The sequence below is a fragment of the Anomaloglossus baeobatrachus genome, chromosome 1 (genome assembly GCF_048569485.1).
Source record: "Anomaloglossus baeobatrachus isolate aAnoBae1 chromosome 1, aAnoBae1.hap1, whole genome shotgun sequence".
NCBI lineage: Eukaryota > Metazoa > Chordata > Amphibia > Anura > Aromobatidae > Anomaloglossus > Anomaloglossus baeobatrachus.
The window spans coordinates 495441896-495461158 of NC_134353.1; the positions used below are offsets into that span (position 1 = coordinate 495441896).

A 19263-nucleotide genomic window follows, 5' to 3' on the forward strand; every position below is an offset into this window, starting at 1 on the left:
CCGTGTCAGTTGGGCCAGAGCGAGTGTGCATTGCGTGAGGGGGGCGGGGCCTGCAGAGAGCCGGGGCGAGAGGCCAATCCGTGTGGGGGGGCAGGGCCATGGCGAGCCCAGCGGCCAATCAGCTTTGTGTCACCGTAAGGACACAATTTCGGAGCATGACAGACAGACAGACAGACAGACAGACAGACAGACAGATAGACAGACAGACAGACAGACAGACAGAATAAGGCAATTATATATATAGATTGGCCATCGAATATTCGCGAATAGTCGAATAGCGGCGACCTATTTGGTAAATATTCGCAAAGCCGAATATTTGAGGTATTCGATCATCCCTATAAATTATCTTTCAAATCGGCCTCATTTACAAATACTATTATTGACCTGGTAAAATCCTGCCTCTGCTTAAATCAGTCTTTCTCAACTCCAGTCTTCAAGGCCATCAACAGATCATGTTTTCAGGTTTTCCACAGTATATGACACGTGATGGATTTTCAAAATTTGGTCCCTATTACACAGGAAATAATTCTATCATCTGTGCAACATGAAAGAAATCTTGAAAACCTGGTCTGTTGGTGGCCCTTGAAAACTGGAGTTGAGGAACACTGGCTTAGATGATGCCATTAAGGGGTACTTCACACACAGCGAGATCGCTACTGAGATCGCTGCTGAGTCACGGTTTTTGTGACGCAGCAGTGACCTCATTAGCGATCTCGCTGTGTGTGACACTGAGCAGCGATCTGGCCCCTGCTGTGAGATCGCTGCTCGTTACACACAGCCCTGGTTCGTTTTTTATTGTTGCTCTCCCGCTGATAAGCACACATCGCTGTGTGTGACAGCAAGAGAGCAACAATCCTGAATGTGCAGGGAGCAGGAGCCGGCATCTGACAGCCTGCGGTAAGCTGTAACCAAGGTAAACATCGGGTAACCAAGGTGGTTACCCGATATTTACCTTCGTTACCAGCCTCCGCAGCTCTCACGCTGCCAGTGCCGGCTCCTGCTCCCTGCACACGCTAAGCTAAGCGGTGTGCGCTGGTAACTAAGGTAAACATCGGGTAACCATACCCGATGTTTACCTTAGTTACCAGTGTCCGCAGCTTCCAGACGCCGGCTCTGTGCAAGCGCAGCGTCGCTTGCACGTCGTTGCTGGCTGGGGGCTGGTCACTGGTCGCTGGTGAGATCTGCCTGTTTGACAGCTCACCAGCGACCATGTAGCGATGCAGCAGCGATCCTGACCAGGTCAGATCACTGGTGGGATCGCTGCTGCGTCGTTAAAGTGTGACGGTACCCTAAATCCTGCATCTAATTACTGACCTCAGCGATGATGCCTTCACTGATGGTTAGAACTAATGATTAGCTGCAACACTCACGTATGCTTATTATCACAGGACAAATCAACGAGGTTACCTGTGACTACTGGAGTGGTGGAACTGGAGTTGTGGTGAATTTACCAGAAAAATAATAATTTTATTTTATCATATCTTCTGCTACATTTTTTATTACATTCCCAGAAACTCCCTTAAGACATCTTATCTAATCTCTAGTTGCTTTGGACATCTTAATAAGTTTACTTTTCTGTCAAATCATCTTGTTACTTGAGTGTATAAAGTGTTCATTCTTCATTTCTAGTTTTGCAGATGTTTCAGCCTTACAGTGCATTCGAAAACCAAGCAAATAAATAAATTGAAAACAATGTAAAAAAAAAACATGAAATCACTTTATTTTTTATTGGCTGTGATTCCACTCATAAAAGAACATTTGAACTGATATCATGCAATGAAGAGTAGCAGGCAAAATACGAATGAGATTTACATTCACAAAGTCTCTACATCTCCTCTGGTTGTCGCAGAGAAGATTGAAGCATGCATCTGATCTGAGTATATGAGCATTTAAATTACAAAATGATTTAGCTAATCACAAAATTATGGCTGAGCGGATAAACTTCTATGTGTGAAAACATTTTTGAAAGACTGATACCCAAACATTTTACTAACATAGAGAGGAAACACATATTAACGTAGCATACACAGAAGACATTACATTTAGTTCACATCAGCAGATCTGCAACGTTACGTGACAACAGGATTTCAGTAAGCTTGTTGAAAGAGACATGTAGAGCAGCCTTGTTATGTGTTACTCTGACACAGAAGGGGAAAAACACTAAACTAACACACAGTAAACGCAGACGGCGAAATTCCAGTGCAAATTAAACACATGATCTATTCTCTTTTACATATAGTAGCATTCAAAATTAATATTGCAGTCTGATTTTATATGGCTTTCTCTAAAGGTAGATGTAATTTATGAAAAAAAAAAATAATAATAAAATAAAACAATGCCGCATTATTCTTCCTCATCTATCTCCTCTAAATATTTAGAGGTCAACTCCTTAGTAACTTAGCTTGTAACTGAAGGGGTTGCATTCCTATTTCTTTATTGGTGGTAGAACCGTAGACCTTGCGTAATTTAATGCACCACCTTCCATAGTTAGAAGACAAAAAAATTACAAAAGACTACCTCAATTACCTGAGATTAAACACATTTATGGACAAAAAGCAATGAAGGGTGACAGAGATATTCAGTGTTAGATGAACAAATGAACCAGGCTTCTCTTTGGTCTTGCAATAAAGCCTCACGTCACATTTGTTAAATAGGTTTATCAGACTAATAGATAGTTAATGTCATTATAACATATTTATCTATGTTAAAAAAGATATTTGTTTTTATATAGTTTAACATTTAAAATATATTCGTATATACTAGAAGTATTATGTTTCAAGCTATAATATTTAGATTGTTTACAGTTAACAGTGGTATCTTACAGTATATAGAATATGATTGTGCATTACAGTTGGGTTGGGTTTGGTTTACTCCCATATTACAGTCAATAGTTGCATCATTCATGCTTCTACTAAACTTAGATCATATTAAACTTCTGTATCAAGACTAATTTTGATAGAACTGCTAGGGGCAAGGTCTAGCGTGCCATCATACAAATGTTAAGATGTGACCTTATTATAGATGTGTAAAATTGGCTAATAGTGATAGTTCAGGTAGGAACATCTTTTGTCACAAGATTTTGATGTTTTATTCTTTAGTTTTAGTTTAACACAACGTATCTCTTAAGCTTAATTCAACTAAATTCAAGGCATCCCAACAGATAAGATTTGCAAAGTGGAAAAGTCCTAATGGCCATTGGGAAACCAAACAAACTAACTCACTAGATGCAGGTTGCAATGGTTTTCAACATTTTTGCTTAAGGATCATCAATGCAAATTTATCTTTTTTTAATTTTTTTTTCCTTTTTATTTTTTACATTATATCTTAATGGGTACTCTCAAGCTTAGAGAATATACAATTATTATTCAGCAAAGCAAGAAATTATATTGTATTGCTTTGTATGCAGATGACATAATGAGCGTTAAATCCCTTCCAAAGAAAATCTTCAGCTAAATTTTATTATTTTAGATAATGTTGATATGTTGATGCATAATTTATATATTAAGATGCAGTCGTATATCTCTAAAACACTAAAAAAATACTTCCAACTATTAAAATGTGAATTATGGGTATAAATTGTTTGGAGGTTTGTGCTATCTTTGCTCTAGCAATTTTGAACTGTAAAGTATGACGTTGGAAAAGAAATTGAGTAACCGCTATTTTAAGTTTGTAGTAATTTAAGCATAATTTGAGATATATCAATATAAAATCCTACATTTAGAACATAGAAAATGTTATATATCACCACAGCACAGTCTAAATATTATGGTAAAGGCTGTTATACCGGTTTTTATGAAGTCCGAAGCATAGGAGTTTTACATGGTTCATTTTCTGAATTTTCTCTTACTGTTTGATGAAAATGAAAAATAAATGTTCCCTTACATCCTTATGATAATTTGCTCTTTTTCATGCCAGAACCAAATGTCAATATTGATCATTTTGTAGCTGGTCAGAAATTATATGTACTATTAACGGCAACACACTGACTCTCCCTGGCTAATAATGCATTGACATGATTGAAAATGTAAATTGTGGACACAACTGCCAGATTAAACATACAATTGTACTATGGCTTATAATAAAATTGCGTAGACTGCAGCTCATAACCTTGACATCCTTTGAGAGGTGTCTACTGTATGTAACTATGTACAAAAGGAAAGAAGAAAAGAAAGTGGAGGGACTATAGTGAGCAAAGGTTTAGAGACGGGAGGGAGGGTAGCATGTGGCAATACTGAAATCTCCCTTTGAACAAGGGGAAATCCATTGCTTTTCTGTTTACAATTAAAACAGTCTGACAGTCTACTGTTTTTTTACTTCTTGAACATATCTTGAAGTGGCCCCGGTAGATATTTAATAACTGTGTCTAGAATGCTTTCTTCTTCCTCCTCTTCTTCATCTCCACATCCAGCAGGTATGGCCTTCTTTGGACGTGTCAAGCTTCCTTCAGCATTAGCTTCCATTGCAGCTTGTGCTTCAGCTTCTTTCTCCTCTTTCTTCTTTATGCCATACTGTGGAAAAGAAAGCAAAATGGAAAGGAAATAACTTAATTAATGTCACTAAAAACAAACAATATGTACAGTATGTGTAATGGTTAAACTTAAGCAAATCGAAAAGAAAGTTTCCATATGAAACATGGTAATTTTAGATAGCATTGATCAAGTAAGAATAACAAAGAAAGAAAATGCATAAAATGACTAATAAGTGACTTCTTTCATTTTCTAACTTTAATGGGATGTCCAATTTAGAAGTTTCTGCTGAAAGAATCTGATCACAAGGTGATCACAACTATCTGTACTCTTTGTGGCAGGAATTGTTCAGTTCCTCTGGAGTGTCAACCCAAGGGAAATTAGGCATTGCATGGAGCATATTAAAATCAGCAAATTGATAGTGCAATGTTTAGATGCATCGGATTCTACCGGAAAAGAAGAACTCGCTTTCGAGTCCTTAACCATACAAATTTGTCCGGATTGCTCTAGAAATTCATTTTTTTAAAAATTTCATTTGGTTGAAACACTGAAATCATTTTCACATTGTATTTTCAAATGTTATTGAAAAAATACAGTTTATAAAAAGCCACATCAAGAAAACAAAGCAAGTAATCCTGCCGGAATAATACAGTTCTCGTTTTTCATATAAATATAACCCGTTTTATAGCTTTAAGCATAAGCCATCGCTTCAAGCTACTGTATTTTGCAGAATATATTAGAGAATTCCAGATTGTCCATTTTTCCTTGCCACATCTTAATAGTTATTTTGTTGAGGTTAGAGATTTTCTATTCCCTTGGTTTGAGTTCTGAAGGAGAAGCAAACTTGCTAAATTGTAGCAGCAGTGTACTGCAACTTGTTAGCTATCCTTCATAGATGAACTGATGTATTTTATTGACAAACTAGATAGCTTGGAAATGTTTGACTTTAAGCTGTTCTGCAGTAAATAGAACAGAAAGAGAGATTTTATAAAACTTAACCTTTAAAAAGTACTTTAAAATACATAGAGCACATCTCATAAAAGTATACAGTAACCCCACATTAAATTTAATATAGTCACTGAGTATAGAATTGGTGAGAAATGGCCTATGATAGCCCAACTATTTCAATAAGGCATTATTAGTTGATAGTGGTCTTCGATGCAAAGACCAAATAGTAGGATTCCAACTTATGGTCTCTAATAGCCAGGATAACTCACTTCTCAATTGTGCAAGATTATATGATGCTGGTCCTCAAGATGTTATAGACACAAAAATGTAATTGCACCAAATTTATATAATCCACACCTAGACACCATATGGGGTGAATAGGGTGTATACATAACATTATAGAGTTAAATATAAAGAGCAAAGATAGGTGCGCAGATATGACCAGGAATCAACTAAGATAATAGATTTTATCTCACCCAATCCTGTAGCAGTTATATGATCAGACCAATAGCATACCTTGAGACTTTCACAGCAATTTAAGACCTACATTATTGGCTTACAAGCTTGAGCTTTGTACCATACTTGAAAAATGTATTAGTTAGGGATTACTACACTTTTTAGGCAACATAAAACATTGAGGATAAACAGAATCCAACTCTAGCCTCAGATCAAATCAACCAGAACAAAGCAAACGTCACCCACATTCTCACTACCTTTACAAAGAATCTGGAAGATAGGAAACGCAAAAGTTCCTCTGTGATGTCAGGGATTATGAGAATATTCAAGTATGTTGTGCGTTGTATCTCACACAATCCTGGATTAGTTCTGCACTGTCAAAGCAAGTCACTTCTTATGGGAAAAAGGGGCTGCTACCTGATCCCTATCAAAACCCTGGCCATGCCCCTGTATTGACTCCTCCACTATCAAAGGTATTACCCAAGAGTAATACTTAAGTTAAATACCCATACCTCTTGGTCCCAATGCATCTATTCAATAATAAATGACTCATCAAGGAGTACATAATATATCCAGAAATATATATTGCATAATTAGGTCAAAATGCAGAGTGCGGCCTATCGAGAAGCCAGGATCAGAGTGTAATGCACATCACTCATAGCACGTGGGCATTTAATGACACAATCAGGCCCGATGAGGCTAACAAAATTCTTTCCAGAATGTTTTTATAATTGTTTCATAAACTTTAAATATTATAATGTTCATTTTATTAGAAGGGCTATACAGAGATCCTGAACTGGATGTTCAAAGTACACAAGCCTCATTATGTAGAACATGATGTATTTAATTATATATTCACTTTATATTGTGAAATCTGGTCACAGATCGACTTTAATGATTTAAAACGGAAATGCTGAGGTTATTTGCATCTAATATTATATCATAAACTATTCACTTTTAATATGAAAAAAATAATCAACATTTGAGGAAGGATAAATACTTTTTAGAAAACAGTGATTACGGCTTTGTCTCTATTCTGTATCTGAAACAAATGGAGTGTACAATTTAAAGTTACCACATATTAAATTTACTATATGGAGCTGTTTAAAGCCTTAAACCCTATCTGCCATTTACATTTTTATTTCATAAATCAATAAGTAACTTTGGAATATATTCCAATCAGTCACCTTTGCTTCTTTCACTGCCAGAATTGATCAGTCATTATCAATATTCTCAGATCTGAGGTCAAATCTGTATTCAGTGAAGACCTTCCCATTAGTGAGAGGAGATGGCAGCTGTTACTGATGAGATTATATGATAATAGGAGGAAAGAGCTAGAGGCAGAGGGAGGAGCTAGAGGCAGAGCAGGGGCTAGAGAATGAGTCCCGCCCTGCCTCCATCTTCTGGCTTCATATAATCTCATTGGTTACACTTTAAATGCCATGATGAAAAGTTATAGTCATTATAGCATGTAGATAGACAGAAGACTAGGGCTTCCTTTGTCACCCTATAAATCAGAGTGAAGAGGGGGTTAATGCCGCGCATCAGCCAAAATGAAGATGTAGCACGTTGATGTTATAAACGTATTCTTTTATTCCATCGGTCTACGCGTTTCGAGGATATACCTCTTCTTCAGGACCAGTGCATCAACATAGTGATACTATGTTGATGCACTGGTCCTGAAGAAGAGGTATATCCTCGAAACGCGTAGACCGATGGAATAAAAGAATACGTTTCAGCCAAAATGAAGATGTAGCACGTTGATGTTATAAACGTATTCTTTTATTCCATCGGTCTACGCGTTTCGAGGATATACCTCTTCTTCAGGACCAGTGCATCAACATAGTGATACTATGTTGATGCACTGGTCCTGAAGAAGAGGTATATCCTCGAAACGCGTAGACCGATGGAATAAAAATATGTTTATAACATCAACGTGCTACATCTTGATTTTGGCTGATGCGCGGCATTAACCCCCTCTTCACTCTGATTTATAGGGTGACAAAGGAAGCCCTAGTCTTCTGTCTATCTACATGCTATAATGACTATAACTTTTCATCATGGCATTTAAAGTGTAACCAATGAGATTATAGAAGAGGTATATAGAAGAGGTATATCCTCGAAACACGTAGACCGATGGAATAAAAGAATACGTTTATAACATCAACGTGCTACATCTTCATTTTGGCTGATGCGCAGCATTAACCCCCTCTTCACTCTGATTTGTATGCACATCCACGTGGGGCTGCAGCAGACGCCATCATCCTATGCTCTATCAGTGGTTGTGACTATCACAACCTTTTCAGGTGAGTGTATTTTTCCTGATCTACCTCACTGATCTGTTGGTATTACACTATCAGTGCTCCTTATTTTTCAGTTTATTTGTCACCCTATGTAATTGCTGGGAGGTCTTGGTTACAAACATCCCAAGGCCTACTATGTCTGTATTCCTATGTATTGCTTGTCCATAAAAGTGACACCCATAAAGTATTTGGTAAATTACATATACTAAACATTTCATTGAGTAAACTGTAAAAAAGCTATTTAAAAAAGTGTTTACATCTTTAAAAAGTGTTTAATAAAAATTACTGAAGTGAAAAAAATGAAAACAGTGGTATTTTTTAAAATTTTCCCACAGAAAAAAATTTAAGTTAATGCATTGTTTATATATGAACCCAAATTGTTCAATTAAGAAACATGAATCACCCCAGAAAAACAAGCTCTGAAGACTGATGGATTGCAAAAATACTGAGACAAATGTAATATTATAATTAAGACGGCAAATCCATGTAATAAAAAAAACATTTTACAACATCAAAATTAGATGAAAAACCAGTAAGGCTCCCTTCACACGTCAGTGATTCTGGTACATATGTTTTTATACTTACCAGAATCACAGATATGCATTGACCCATTAAAATCAATGGGTCTGCGCAGTGATTTTACACAGACGTGTTTCCATGTGAAACAAGTCTGTTTTTCACCAGCATCACTGATGTCCTACAGACCACACAGTGGTGTGATCCATGTAATACGTACCAGAAAATCACATACATTTAAAATAAAAAGCTTTTTAAACTCACCCATCTCCAGTGATACTCTCTTCAGTCGTTGCTGTCTCCTGCTTCTAGGCCAGCTAATTATGCTCATACATATGCACTGCACAGCCAACCCGGAAGTAGCTGCAGAGGGGAGCCAGCAGCGGCTGGAGACAGCAGCACAGGAGATATCAGCGCCACGGACAGCAGCGGCGTGGTGAGTATAAATGCCTGATCTCCATGTATCATCACGGATAACACACAGAGATCACATGTGTGCCCAAATCATGGCACATGGAAGGACATACATATCTTTAAAATGTCAGTGAAAACGTTTGTTTTTCACTGACGTGTGAAAGAGGCCTAAAAAGGTTTGAAAACATGTGACAAATCAGAATTGTGTACAGAACCATTCCTCCTGTAAATGTTTTGAGTGGCTGCATTCTTTATTTTATCCTCGTTAGGCCTATTAATGCAGTTACAGTTTCCATTGTCTCCCACTGATTAGTTTAGGGGTATATATGGCATGTGATTTAATGTCCTTTCATCTCATTCCTAAAAAGAGGTTGTCAATTACTATAATTACAAGTTATGAAATATCCACAGGTGAGGTATTAAGTGTCTTGTCAAGATGGGTCTAACACTATGACCCCACCAATCACAAGAATTGGGGTCCAGTGCCCCACATTTGAATGGAAGAGCAGTTGGTTTATACAAACTGCTGCACCATTCATTATCTATGGGACTTACGGAGACCGCCAAGTACAGCACTAGACTATTTTTGTGCTTCCATTGTCAATGAATGAAGCATCACTGTGCATGCAAATGAGATCCCTAGTGATTAGACATTTATTAATTATACTATAGATTATACTTGGAGAACCCCTGTGAAGAATTAATTTACATGCAGCATATTTTCAGCAGGATGACATTTGTTCGCCAACAAAAAAGCTTTCAGATAAATGGAACTAATTTTCATTCATTATAAATGTCTTCAATAAACCTGCTGTATGTGAATCCACCATTAAAGATAAACTTTTACCTCTTCTGACATGTCTGTTTTAGTTAATACTCTCCATGACGATTTAGAGAACTTCAACTCAAAACTTTGTGTAGGTAAGTCATTTTTAAAAAAAGGAATGCTCAGCAACAGATGTTATAAAAATATGCTAGGACATGGTTGTCCCGTTAAAAGGATTTAGGACATGGTTGCCCCATTAAAAAGATTTCCAAATGTTCTTGCTTTCAAGCAAACCAGCATGTAATGAGGTTAATATGATGAAGTACATAATATATGCGTTTAAACAGAATAGATGAGTGAATCCATTCAATGTAAATCTGTGCAACATTTTTAGGAATGACCGCTACTCTTTTACAAATTGCAGAAGATTGCATCCTCCAAAAAAGTGTTACGTGACTTTGGGAGCAGTCGGGGGGCTTCTCCATAATATCTTACAGATATCTCATCACATTGTATAGCACAGCCAATCAGGAGATTATCATTGCCTTTATAAAAGGAGATAATTGGTTTGCACTCAGTAATTGTAGTTGGGAGGTGCTGGTAGAACAGGGTGGCATTCCCATGTATTCAATCAAGTAAAATTCACCACACTTCCCAAAATATATAATGCATTTAATTTTATTATACTGTCTATATAGCTCCAAGAAAATTAGCATAAAGCATCAGTGACACGTTTTGACTTTTTCTGTTTGACCCCTTAGCCTGTATAAAAGCTTGAGGCACAGAATGCAGCAGCCATTTTTTTTGTGCATCTGCATGGTGAATGGATGTCATAGCAATAAAGATAGGGACAATAAACATTACAGATAGTTTATGACAACAAAGCAGTGAAGAACGGTTACCATCAATTTATCCACAGCCATATATGTTGAGATTACTTTGACATTAATAAGACTGTGTTTGCATTAACCCCTTAACGACCACGGGCCGTACTGGTACGTCCTAAGCACTCATAGTGCAATCACTATGCCTTCTGCGAACAACTGTCGGCAATCCATGCACATGTCAGCTGATTAGAACAGCTGACATGTGTGCCTCACAGGAACGAGTGGATCTGCAATGCACTTGTGCCTGTTAACCCCTCAAACCGCAATTTAAATCCCCGCCACGGAAAAATCTTCACTTAACCGGCTCCATCGGCAGCGCTGTGACATAATCACTGCCAGCCAACGGTTGTCATGGTAGCACAGGGTCATGTAATGACTCCTGTAGCTAGCAGGAGTCACTTCCTGTTTCACCCGGCCGACTGCTGCCAGTGACAAGAGGTGAGTTTTTCTGGTGATCACAACTGTATAGCTGTGATCAACAGAAATAAATGAGTGATCAGACTACTGATCCTTATAGTTCCCTAAGGGGATTAGTAAAATAAAAAAAAATAAAAATTAAAAAACCCTAAAACTTCAAATCCCCCCTATTCTCCTTATAGGGTTGAAAAACTAAAAAATATACACACATTTGGTATTGCCGCATTCAGAAATGCCAGATCTATCAAAATATAAAATCAATTAATCTTACCAGTAAACGGCGTAGCGGCAAAAAAAGTCCAAATGCCAAAATTACGTTTTTTTGGTCGCCATAAATTTTCCACAAAATTTAATAATACTCAATCAAAATGTAGCATCTGCGCAAAAATGGTAACATTAAAAGAATCAGCTTGAGACGCAAAAAAATAAGCCATCACTGAGCCATTGATCCTGAAAAATGAGAATGCTACAGGTCACGAAAAATGGCTCAAAAACTGTGCCACTTTTTTTGGACAAATTTCTGATTTTCTTTAACCTCTTTGATAAAAGTAAACCTATACATGTTTGGTATCTAGAAACCTGTACCGACCTGAGGAATCATAATCATATATCAGTTTTACCACAAAGTGAACATGGTGAATAAAATATCCCAAAAACAATCAAGCAATCACACTTTTTTGCAATTTTTCCGCACTTGGAATTTTTTTTGCAGTTTTCCAGTACACCATATAGTAAAACTTATGGTTTCATTTAAAAGTACAACTCGGCCCACAAAAAAAGCCCTCATATGGCATTATTGATCGAAAAATAAAAATAGTATGGCTCTTGGAAGAAGGGGAGCAAAAAATCCCCGAAAAACAAAACATTGGCCAGGGGTGAAGGGGTTAAACAGCTAAAAAGGATTGGATACACATCTTTCCAGGGCAATTAGAGCACTTCTGATTTATGTCGGATTGATTTGATGGTAAAAAAATTTTCGACAAACAGTCACGACAGCTTGTGAGTTGGAATTTCAAAAGATTTGTTCATCTCTAAAAAACAGTATTAAGACATTTTGTTTTAAGTTAGATATTTCATAAGAACATCTAAAGATTAATTTTCACTTCCAATTATTTCACTCTAATAATTCATACAATTGATTTTTAAACAAAGGATGATATTTAGTCACTTATTTGGCATTGAGCAAATGTAGCTCTATCCCTACGGCAATATTCTTATTAATTATCGTTAACATTGTAAAAAATAGAAACTATTTTACATAAAAAACACCAGTAGATGACTAGGATTGCTGCAGTTATTAATTGATTTATTCCCATGGGATACTCAAACAGCAAAAACAATTACACTGACTCTACTCATGTACTTTTAATTCACATACTTAAATGATTCTGCTTGTAAATATCTTGAAAGTTTAAGCTGGTAAAAGTTTCCCATAGCATGAATACATGAATTGTAAATAAAATAAATTCTTATAATATTTAATTAAAATTAGAATTATGATTAAATGAGTTATAAATATATTTAGAATGAAAAAGTAAAACATTATATGCTCTGATTCATCAAGACTAGCAATTTTCATGCCGTTCTTGATGAAGGCGCGTTGTGGAGTAAGATCCTTCTGATTTATTAAGAGGTGCTTGCTTCCTAATGAATCTGGAAGGTCTGACAAGTGACATATGCCTCCATGAAATATGCTACAAATATTACTCCAATCAATGATTGGTGTAAGATTTCAGGTGTAAGGTAGGCCACAAATCATCTAGAATTTGACTGGCATCATGCCGCTGTCGTGCCCCATTTCTGCCCATTTTGCTGGAGCTAGGAATAACTGGAGTGAAACACCAGAAGTCACAAAATGATTGCGCAACTATGAATTCCACAAAAAAGTGTGACTTTTCAAAGGTTATATTCCAATTCTGACGTAAAGTCTGATGAATCGGGACCACTTAATTAGTGTTAGTATTTTGTTCCGCATTATAGGATTGTATTAAATCAAGTGCATATATTTTGAAGAAATTATGATGCATTCTTTGTTGACTAATGTCTAGTGATGAGCGAGTACTAAAAAGCTCGGGTGCTCGAAGCTCGGGCCGAGCCTCCCAAGATACTCGTGTACTCGGCCCGAGCAACGAGCCCAATGTTATCCTATGGGAGACCCGAGTATTTTTGTGAAATGACCCCCCGGCAGCATGGAGAAACCCTAAAAATGTCACAAAAGTCTCAGAAGAGTGCTCAAATGACATGGCAACAGCATGGGGAAGACCCCTTGAAGCATTTATCACTGAAAAGTCACAGCTGTGAACAATTTTGTCCGCGTTTTACGCCATTTTTACGGACTCACCAGAAAACCTTCCAAAATGACCCCAAAATGATTTTTCATGGCGGAAATGTTAAGGGCACATACCCAATAGTGAGATAGAGCTGGTGTATGTTACTTTTTGAGATTAATACATGAAAGATTTTACGTGAAAACATTGTGTGGCACTCCGATGTCCCTGAGAAGCGACGTACATGAAGGCCTCTTGAGTCTAATGTGCCCATTTTGAGGAAGTGAGTCTTTGTAGTATTTTCCTTTGCCAGGGCAGTCCAAAATTGTGAGGTTCACCAATGCCCCTGCATACAGACGTGCATGAGGGCCTGTAAACCTGAAGTGCCCATTGTAAGGAAGTGGGTCTATTGTAGTATAGCCCTTAGGCAGGGCAGCCAAAAATTGGGAGGCTCCACGTTGTCCCTGGATAGAGACGTGCATGATGGCCTGTAAACCTGAAGTGCCCATTGGAAGGAAGTGGGTCTATTGTAGTATAACCCTTAGGCAGGGCAGCCAAAAATTGGGAGGCTCCACGTTGTCCCTGGATAGAGACGTGCATGATGGCCTGTAAACCTGAAGTGCCCATTGGAAGGAAGTGGGTCTATTGTAGTATAGCCCTTAGGCAGGGCAGCCAAAAATTGGGAGGCTCCACGTTGTCCCTGGATAGAGACGTGCATGATGGCCTGTAAACCTGAAGTGCCCATTGGAAGGAAGTGGGTCTATTGTAGTATAGCCCTTAGGCAGGGCAGCCAAAAATTGGGAGGCTCCACGTTGTCCCTGGATAGAGACGTGCATGATGGCCTGTAAACCTGAAGTGCCCATTGGAAGGAAGTGGGTCTATTGTAGTATAGCCCTTAGGCAGGGCAGCCAAAAATTGGGAGGCTCCACGTTGTCCCTGGATAGAGACGTGCATGATGGCCTGTAAACCTGAAGTGCCCATTGTAAGGAAGTGGGTCTATTGTAGTATAGCCCTTAGGCAGGGCAGCCAAAAATTGGGAGGCTCCACGTTGTCCCTGGATAGAGACGTGCATGATGGCCTGTAAACCTGAAGTGCCCATTGGAAGGAAGTGGGTCTATTGTAGTATAGCCCTTAGGCAGGGCAGCCAAAAATTGGGAGGCTCCACGTTGTCCCTGGATAGAGACGTGCATGATGGCCTGTAAACCTGAAGTGCCCATTGTAAGGAAGTGGGTCTATTGTAGTATAGCCCTTAGGCAGGGCAGCCAAAAATTGGGAGGCTCCACGTTGTCCCTGGATAGAGACGTGCATGATGGCCTGTAAACCTGAAGTGCCCATTGGAAGGAAGTGGGTCTATTGTAGTATAGCCCTTAGGCAGGGCAGCCAAAAATTGGGAGGCTCCACGTTGTCCCTGGATAGAGACCTGTTAGGTTCTTAGTGCCTCCGTGCTTGCATTTAAAAACCGCACGTGTGTGCCTGTTGGTGGCAGCTTTCCGCTGCATTTGTGTGAGTTTTGCAAAAACTTGGATATAACGCACAAGTCTAGTGAATACACATCAGCACAGCATTCCAAAATGCGCAAGGGCGTTGTCAACGAACAAGGAAGTGGACGTGATGGTGGTGCAGGCAGAGACCGAGGTTGTGTGCAAGCTCTAATTTCGCCACAACAAAGGGCCACATCTAGTCGCTCGCACGTCCTGTCCCAAATTCTTGGGGACCGCAGCAGTACACCGCTCTTGAACCAAGACCAGTGTCAACAGGTTGTTAGTTGGATAGCGGATAATGCTTCCAGTCAGATTGGCACCACCACAAACACTCTGTCTTCCACACGGTCAAGTGTCAGTAGCCGTGATACTGCACCGCACATTTCAGAACCTGATCCTCCTTCCTACCACCAGGCCGAGTACACGTCCACGGACATTACTGATCCCACACTTGGACACTCGGAAGAGCTGTTCGTTCACGTTTCCATTCACAAATTCTGGCCTCTCGCCAGCTCCTGTTGAAGTGGGCCATGACGAGATTGTATGTACAGATGCCCAAATATTTGAGCAGCCACGTTCTCACGAAGTTGGCAACGTGTCTCAACAAGGGGTGGACGATGATGAGACACAATTGTCAGGAAGTCAGGAGGAGGAGCAGGGTGCGGAAGAGGAAGACGACGTGGTGGATGATCCAGTAACTGACCCAACCTGGCAGGAGGATATGCAGAGCGAGGACAGCAGTGCACAGGGGGAGGGAGGCGTAGCATCCCAACAGGCAGTAAGAAGCAGAGTGGTGGCCCCAGGCAGACGTCAGGCAACTGTTCCCCGGAACAACACGACACAAGGTGCCTGTACAAATGTTAGGTCTTCCCGAGTCTGGCTGTAATACTATTGTATGTATTGAGGATTTCGATTGCGTTAGGGCAATGACAACCAGAGACGAGTTCTTGGTGCAAGACGTTTATAATATGCAACCAGCAAATATGTACATAAACGGAACAAAAACACAGTAGAACATAAATACAGGAAATACCTTCCAGGGACAGAGCGAAAGGGAATTCCCGGGACCGCGCACCGGACTCCCCCAGGGAGACCACCAAGAGCGAACCCCTATACAGGGACTGTCTGGCAATCACCCCAGAAGCCCTAAATGCGCAGCAGCCGGGACACAAAAGGGCAATAGGTAAGTCCAAAAATGTCCGTACGTGATGTGAGTCCAGAGTGGTATTAAACGGAAGGAACCGGGCAGAAGTGCCGACCAAAGACGGCAAACGGAGTCCGGGCACAGCTAGATGATACCAGATGAAGTCCAGAGTCGGTGTCGGTTGTTTTCCAAGAGGATCCGAATAACAATCAGGAACCAAAAGCAGCAGGGCAGGAGCACACAGGAAGCAGTATACTCAGGCACTGGACTAAGCTTTAGGGGCGGCTTTTAAACAGATGGACAGGAAGTAGGGCAACAGAACAGAAAACTCCATGTTAACAAAGGGCAAGCTCTTTCAAAAGAAAACTGGAAAACCCGGAACTCTGACACTGGCAGTTTTTTAAGTTGGCTCCAGATGATTCTAAAAAGGCCATTTCCAACACCTGCCATGCCAGCATCAGCAGGGGTACCAAAACTAGCAGCCTGACCACCACCAGCATGATCAGGCACATGTCAGCCAAGCACCCGACTTTGTGGGAAGTACAACAGAGTCGAGGAGCAGTGCTTGCTGATGTCACTGCTACGTCTTCGCTGGTTGTGCATGCGAGCCAATCCCCTGTCCATGCTGCCTGCGAACAAGCCTCCTCCACTCCTGCACCTGCAGTTGCCTACGCAGAAAGAACACCATCATCAAGCACGTCCTTGTCCCAGCGCAGCGTTCAGTTATCCATTCAGCAAACCTTTGAACGCAGGCGCAAATACACTGCCAACACCCCACATGCCACAGTTCTAAATGCTAACATTTCGCGACTGCTTGCGCTGGAAATGTTGCCTTTTAGGCTGGTGGAGACAGAAGCATTCCGCGACATGATGGTGGCAGCTGTCCCACGTTACTCGGTCCACAGCCGCCACTATTTCTCCCGGTGTGCCGTCCCCGCATTGCATAACCACGTGTCACAAAACATCACACGTGCCCTGAACAACGCTGTTTCAGCCAAAGTCCACCTAACCACAGACACGTGGACAAGTGCATGTGGGCAAGGCCGCTACATCTCGTTGACGTCACACTGGGTTAATATTGTGCAAGCTGGGACCCAGTCTGAGCGAGGGACGGAACACGTCCTTCACACACCAAGTTTTGCAGGCCCTACCTCAGTCAGGGTTTCACACACACTCTACAGCTCCGGAATGTCATGCTCCTCAGCCTCCTCCTCCTCCTGCGCATCCTGATCCACTTTACCCTCCACACCAGTCCCAAGCTGGAAGTGTCGCGGGCGGAGGAGGGGACGGTGCGCTCTCCCACTGCTCGGGTCCGGCTGACGCTGCTCTACGGCTGCTGCTGCTTGTTGGCTCGAGCGATGGCCGGATCCCGGGGACTCGAGCGGCGCTACTCGCCCGTGAGTGAAAAGGGGTGGTTTGGGTTTTGGGGATATTGTCCGTGACGCCACCCACGGTTGTGGTGATTGTGTGGACACCACAGCTGCTCTGGACGGGGATCCCGGGAGCCTGTGACAGGGAGCAGCTTTGTTGTTATTTCTCCCCTCCGTGGGTAGGGGGGTTGGTTGTCCCGGGGCCTGGTGATGGGGTAGAGATGGATGACAGGCGGGTTGCGGGGCCTGATGAGGTGCAGGGTCGCAGGGGCAGCGCTGTGCCGCACGGCACGGAGGTACTCACTCAGCCCAATGATGATGACACAGTTCACGGTAAAACAAGTGGCTGGATGGACGGGTCACTCGAACGGCTGCGGTTGTTCCTCCCTGCAGGTTAGTGATGACTGTCTCTCCCTGCACCTAAGTTAAGTGTTGGTAGTGATGGTTTCCCAACGGTAACCCGCTCCCCGACCTGGATATGGGCCGGAGGAGCCCCTTTTGCCCACAGGCGCTGGCCCTGGGAGATGGTTGCCCTTAGCGGTGGCGGTGTCTCCCCTTCACGGTTGTACGGTTGCCTTCTATCTGGACTTGGCTGTTTGGAAACCCTGAGGTTCCCTTCACTAACGGATTTGGCAAATTCACGGCGACACCAAGCCTTGCCGGGATCCGAAAGTCCTCTGCCAATGGTGCTGGCTTCTCTTTGTATACCGGTCCGGTACGGCCGGGTCACCACCCGTCCACGGTCCTTACGGCAGACTCCAATCGGCCTCCACTGCAGACGGTCACCACATCCTGCCAACCTTGCTGTCCTGTCCGGGCCACACACCCGGACCAACTTCAGGCTCTTTGCTGTCACTTTTCTCCTCTCTACTACTTTCCTCCTTCCACTTCCTTAGCTTAACTCTCACTGCCTGTGTTTTCCCTCCTCCTCGGTGGGTGGAGACCAACCGCCTGGCTCCACACCCTGGTGTGGACAACAGCCCCTGGGGAAGGCAACAAGGATTTTGTGTTTTGACTATGATATGCCTGCAGGGAGTGTGGGGTGTTTAAGCGTTGTGCTCTGTGGCCCCTGGCTTGTCCAGGGCGACACAGAAGCACTGCAGCACTGCCTCGGCGAAGCGGCAACAGGCAGTGCTGAAGCTAATCTGCATAGGTGACAAACCCCACAATGCAGAAGAGGTGTGGACAGCTCTGAAACAGCAGGCAGATCACTGGCTCACAACTCTGAACCTAAAGCCAGGAAAGGTCGTGTGTGACAATGGCCGGAACCTGGTGGCGGCTTTGAGGCGAGGCCAGCTGACACATGTTCCATGCGTGGCCCATGTGCTCAACCTCGTGGTTCAGCGGTTTCTAAAGTCATACTCAGAGCTGTCTGATCTGCTGGTAAAAGTTCGCCGCCTGTCTGCACATTTTCGAAAGTCACCTACTGCTTCAGCCGGCCTTGCCGGCTTAAGACGCCGTTTGCATCTTCCGGCACACAGACTGGTGTGTGATGTCCCCACGCGTTGGAATTCAACTCTGCACAAGTTGGTCAGGATATGTGAGCAGAAGAGGGCAGTTGTTGAGTACCTGCATCACCTAAGCCGTCGGGAAATGGGTCAAACTCCACACATAACACCTGAGGAGTGGAGATGGATGTCCGACCTATGCACCATCCGCCAAAACTTTGAGGACTCCACCAAGATGGTGAGCGGCGATGACGACATTATTAGCGTCACCATACCGCTTCTCTGCCTTCTAAAATGGTCTCTGCTCAAAAAACAACCATGATGCATTGCAGGCGGAGCGCGATGAGTTTGAGCAAGAAACAGTAGTGGGTGTGGGTGAT

General features: G+C 41.8%; 1 protein-coding gene across 3 annotated transcripts in view; it reads right to left on the reverse strand.

The window, feature by feature from the left end:
• Nucleotides 1-1695: 1695 nt before the first annotated feature.
• Nucleotides 1696-19263, reverse strand: part of CPLX1 (complexin 1) — a 351093-nt gene continuing 333525 nt past the window's right edge. For all 3 annotated transcript variants that reach the window (XM_075315640.1, XM_075315633.1, XM_075315650.1), the window contains one exon: nucleotides 1696-4508. In XM_075315640.1, the coding sequence (XP_075171755.1) occupies nucleotides 4311-4508 (198 nt within the window). In that variant the 3' untranslated portion in view covers nucleotides 1696-4310. The remainder of the gene's footprint in view (nucleotides 4509-19263) is intronic.